A 3,534-nucleotide genomic window follows, 5' to 3' on the forward strand; every position below is an offset into this window, starting at 1 on the left:
TGGCTCGCGTTGAATATCTAGCTGATTTATGTTGGAATAAAACAGCAATTGTTGGCGAGTTTCAAAACAAATGCTTGCAGGCCTTTGATAGCCACGTGCGTCGGCATACATCCTCTCTCGAGATAGAGAAAGCGTCCCTGAAAGTATCACAGCGATTTGAGAAGGTTGCAAAAATCTCGATTTGGGATCGACAAACCTCACGCCCGCCGTAGCGGTGCATGGCCAAAATGTAGAAAATGTTGGAGAATGCTGGGATTATTTTCAACGGCCCACTACAAGTCGCCGCTCCCACCACATGTCAAATGGCGATACACGACCCGAACTTTGGCCGGCTTTGTACAAGCCAAGGACGCTTCGGATGTCACTACGGGTCGCGGGCTTGCGTGCCGCCTTGCGATGAGTTGTCGCGTGGACATGATTTGCATGTTTATGCCATGCCCGTGAGCCTATCCTACGACGTATCTTGTGGTAACAAGAGTGGCTTACGCCTGTGCACCCGTTGCCCGTGCCGCGCCTGGGTTCGTTTCGCAGGACCCACAGCACTGCGCGATCGGGGCCTTGGCCACCGGCGAGTCCATTCCGAGTTGCAGCAGCAAGTGCGGCGCTATCTCAACGAGCATCTTGAGCGCCGCCGTGAGGAACATTTCTATCTTGGACTGCGAGATAAAGCCGTTCGAGTCAAAGAGCAAGGAGGCCGCGGTCACCTTTTCTTTGGACGAGCCCTACACACTAACATTTTGTAAGGGCACTAGGACATGAGTGGGAGGCTGGCCGCGAGCTCTTTCGTGTCGGCGCTACTGTTGCCATTGGCGTCAAAGAGCACAAAGAGACGGTCGAGCGTGACATTGACCGACGCTTTCGGCGAGGCCGTTGTCTTGCTCAAGAGATTGTCGAAGCAGCGAAAAAGCTGCGCTTTTGTCAAGACACCATTCTCCTCGGCCGACGTTGCGAAAAACGATGTCGTAGACCGCGTACTGTCCGAGGCGCGTGAGCTCGCGCGCCGCAAAGCAGCGACTGTTCGCGCGTAAGAGGCGCGAGGCGCCGAGTAGTACCACAACGTACACTCATCGTAGCTGAGCTTGCCATCAGGTTGGCGTCGTACTGCACGAGCGCAACATGGGCGGTAAATTCGGCAAGCTTATTGGGCGCAAGGGGCAGTATGGACAAAAAGGCAGCGAGGACGCTGAAGACTGCTGTGAGGTAACATCTCGGGGTACGAGATGATCTTGTCCTTGTTGACGTCGTACAAGGCAAACGCTGCTCGAGGCGCGCGCAAACCATAGCAACATGCTGCGCGAGCGCTTTTTGTACCTTCAGGGAAAATGTCCTAATTGAAGGGATGTGTGCCGAAAGAAGGACCTCGACCACACGAGTTTCAACGTCCACAGTCGACAGGGCGCCCGCTTGCGACCACCCTGTCGTACGACCGAGGCCCGAGAGCTCGAATTGCAGACTATCTCGAGACGTGCGCCCCTGTGAAAGGCGGCTTGTGATTGGTCACAAGGATTGCAATCGGACCAATGAAACGCATCCATTCCAGATCGATCATGTGATGACCGATGATGCGCAGGGTGAGCGCCTTCGCGGTCCACGTCGCCTTTCATAAGCTTGAGCTTGGAGAGCACGTGTTGACAGTACTCGACGAGGGCCTCCGCGAGCGTCTCGGGGCACGTGGCTACCTCGCAACAACAAAAGCGCACAAAACTTGGTGTTGATGTTGGCGATGAGCGCAATGCTATGGTCAAGCGATGACGCTCGGTGCTGTGCGGTTGCCGATCTTGCGAGTTCAACGACCAACGCATGCACATCGTTCGCCGAAGGAAACGTCACGTCAGTCAAGCGCCTCCAAGCTTGAGGACATGTGGGTTCGTGTCGCGGGTGAGCGCCACGAGCGCCGAGACGAACTTCAAGGAGACTGTCGCTCGTCGACGTCACTTTACTGTGAGCTCGGCAATCGACGTGTCGATGCGCGGCAGGAGCACAATGGGGTCGACAACGGCCGAAATACCACACGCAGGCTCGGACGCACTCGTGTTCTTGAGTGCCTTGCCAAACGCCAACTGCAGCGGCGACAAGACGAGCTGCAGCGCCGCCTTTGACGAGCAAGATCTCAAACGTCGAGAGGTTCGTAGACTTGACGTGGCTCATAAAGCAGTCGCAAGAGCGAAACAATGGAGCGGGATGTTGAAGAGAAACGCGCCTACAACGTGATCCTTTTGAGCCTATCGGCGTGGAAATGGAAGAGAACCGTCTGCAGCCCGTTGATCGCGCAGTTGCCCAACGCTTCGACCATGGGAATCGCCTGGAGGGCCAAGCCCTTGACGAAAACGAGGCGACAGACCTTACGCGGGTCGAGCATCTACATGGCTTAATTTCGAACACGACCGAGTGAACATTCGTGTGCGAGGAGCAGTGCATATCTGCCACTTAAGCGACGCAGGATGTCGGCGCACGCATCATGCACGCTTGGTCGGGCGGATGGTCGCCTTCTTCTTGATCGCGAGCTGGCGGACGAGCGACGTGTGGATCGTGTGCCACCAATGTGCGAGGGATCTGGAGGAGCGCGTGGATCTAGCCGTACATAAAGATATGCGTCAAGTCGATCGCTTGCATCTAGCCGTATGTAAAGATATTCGTCAAGTCGATCGCTTGCTTGGACGTACGCAGGCGCAGTGGGTCGTCGACGGCAGAAAGTCTGGACGCGCATGTGCCTTGAACGCCGCCCAACGCTAGGATCCGACCCATTCGACCTATTGAGCTGCATAGGGAACCATATGCAGCTCAATGCCGCCGGATCTCCGGTACCGGTACCCTGCACTCTGCGCGCATGCCAGCGGTCGCCTGTGGCGCAGCGGCTAGGGCGTCGTCGTTTTAGCCGTGGTTGGCGTCGCGGCCTCGTGCGCCTGGTCGAGGACTGAGCGCTGGGCCCGAGCGGAGCAACAGGTTGGATGACGAGTTGCCTGCGCGAACGGCATCTCGTCGGCACGCTGCCTCACTAGTCTGGGGGTTCTGACGCTCGACAGGCGCCAGTAGTGGGACGGACCAAAGCCCGAACGACTCACCTGAGATGGACGACACGGCAGTACTCCAGCCGTCCCATGCTTTCCGGGCCTGGATGGAAAATTGAATCCGCGGCCAGAGTTTGGCCTGGCTGGCTTCGGATCTAAAAACACCCAAATGCTACCTTTGCATAGGGTTTCCGGTGGGCAATGCTCCGTGTATCGTCTCACCGGCCAACACGCTAACACAACAAGGGTATATTCGTGGCATTGACAGCTCTGTGGTGCGCAGGAGATTCCACGGACACTCGGTGCTAGGTCATAAACTGAGGTAGGTGTAGGTTTAATCAAGAAGGGAGCTTCTTGGTAGGTTTCGCCGCCTATCATGGCTCATCACTGTCCACCGTTTGTCACTCGGCGTGTGGGGTTTTGCATGCGTCGCCTCAAGGGATTAGCCCTCGGCGATGACGTTTTCCCCACACACTAGACCAGCGAGAGCCGACTCGCACACCCACAGCTAACCGGTTAGCTGAAC

General features: G+C 56.7%; 2 protein-coding genes across 2 annotated transcripts; both read right to left on the reverse strand.

The window, feature by feature from the left end:
- Window positions 1-482: 482 nt before the first annotated feature.
- On the reverse strand, window positions 483-807 carry SDRG_15093 (hypothetical protein; the record flags this gene model as incomplete). Its single annotated transcript, XM_008621255.1, has 2 exons — window positions 483-722; window positions 799-807. The coding sequence occupies 2 exons, from the start codon at window positions 805-807 to the stop codon at window positions 483-485; spliced, it is 249 nt and encodes an 82-aa protein (XP_008619477.1).
- Window positions 808-1,931: 1,124 nt separating this feature from the next.
- SDRG_15094 (hypothetical protein) lies at window positions 1,932-2,359 on the reverse strand (the record flags this gene model as incomplete). Its single annotated transcript, XM_008621256.1, has 2 exons — window positions 1,932-2,093; window positions 2,249-2,359. 2 exons carry the CDS (start codon window positions 2,357-2,359, stop codon window positions 1,932-1,934), a joined length of 273 nt encoding a protein of 90 aa, XP_008619478.1.
- Between the last annotated feature and the right edge of the window lie 1,175 nt (window positions 2,360-3,534).

Source organism: Saprolegnia diclina (assembly GCF_000281045.1).
Source record: "Saprolegnia diclina VS20 unplaced genomic scaffold supercont1.84, whole genome shotgun sequence".
Lineage (NCBI taxonomy): Eukaryota > Oomycota > Saprolegniomycetes > Saprolegniales > Saprolegniaceae > Saprolegnia > Saprolegnia diclina.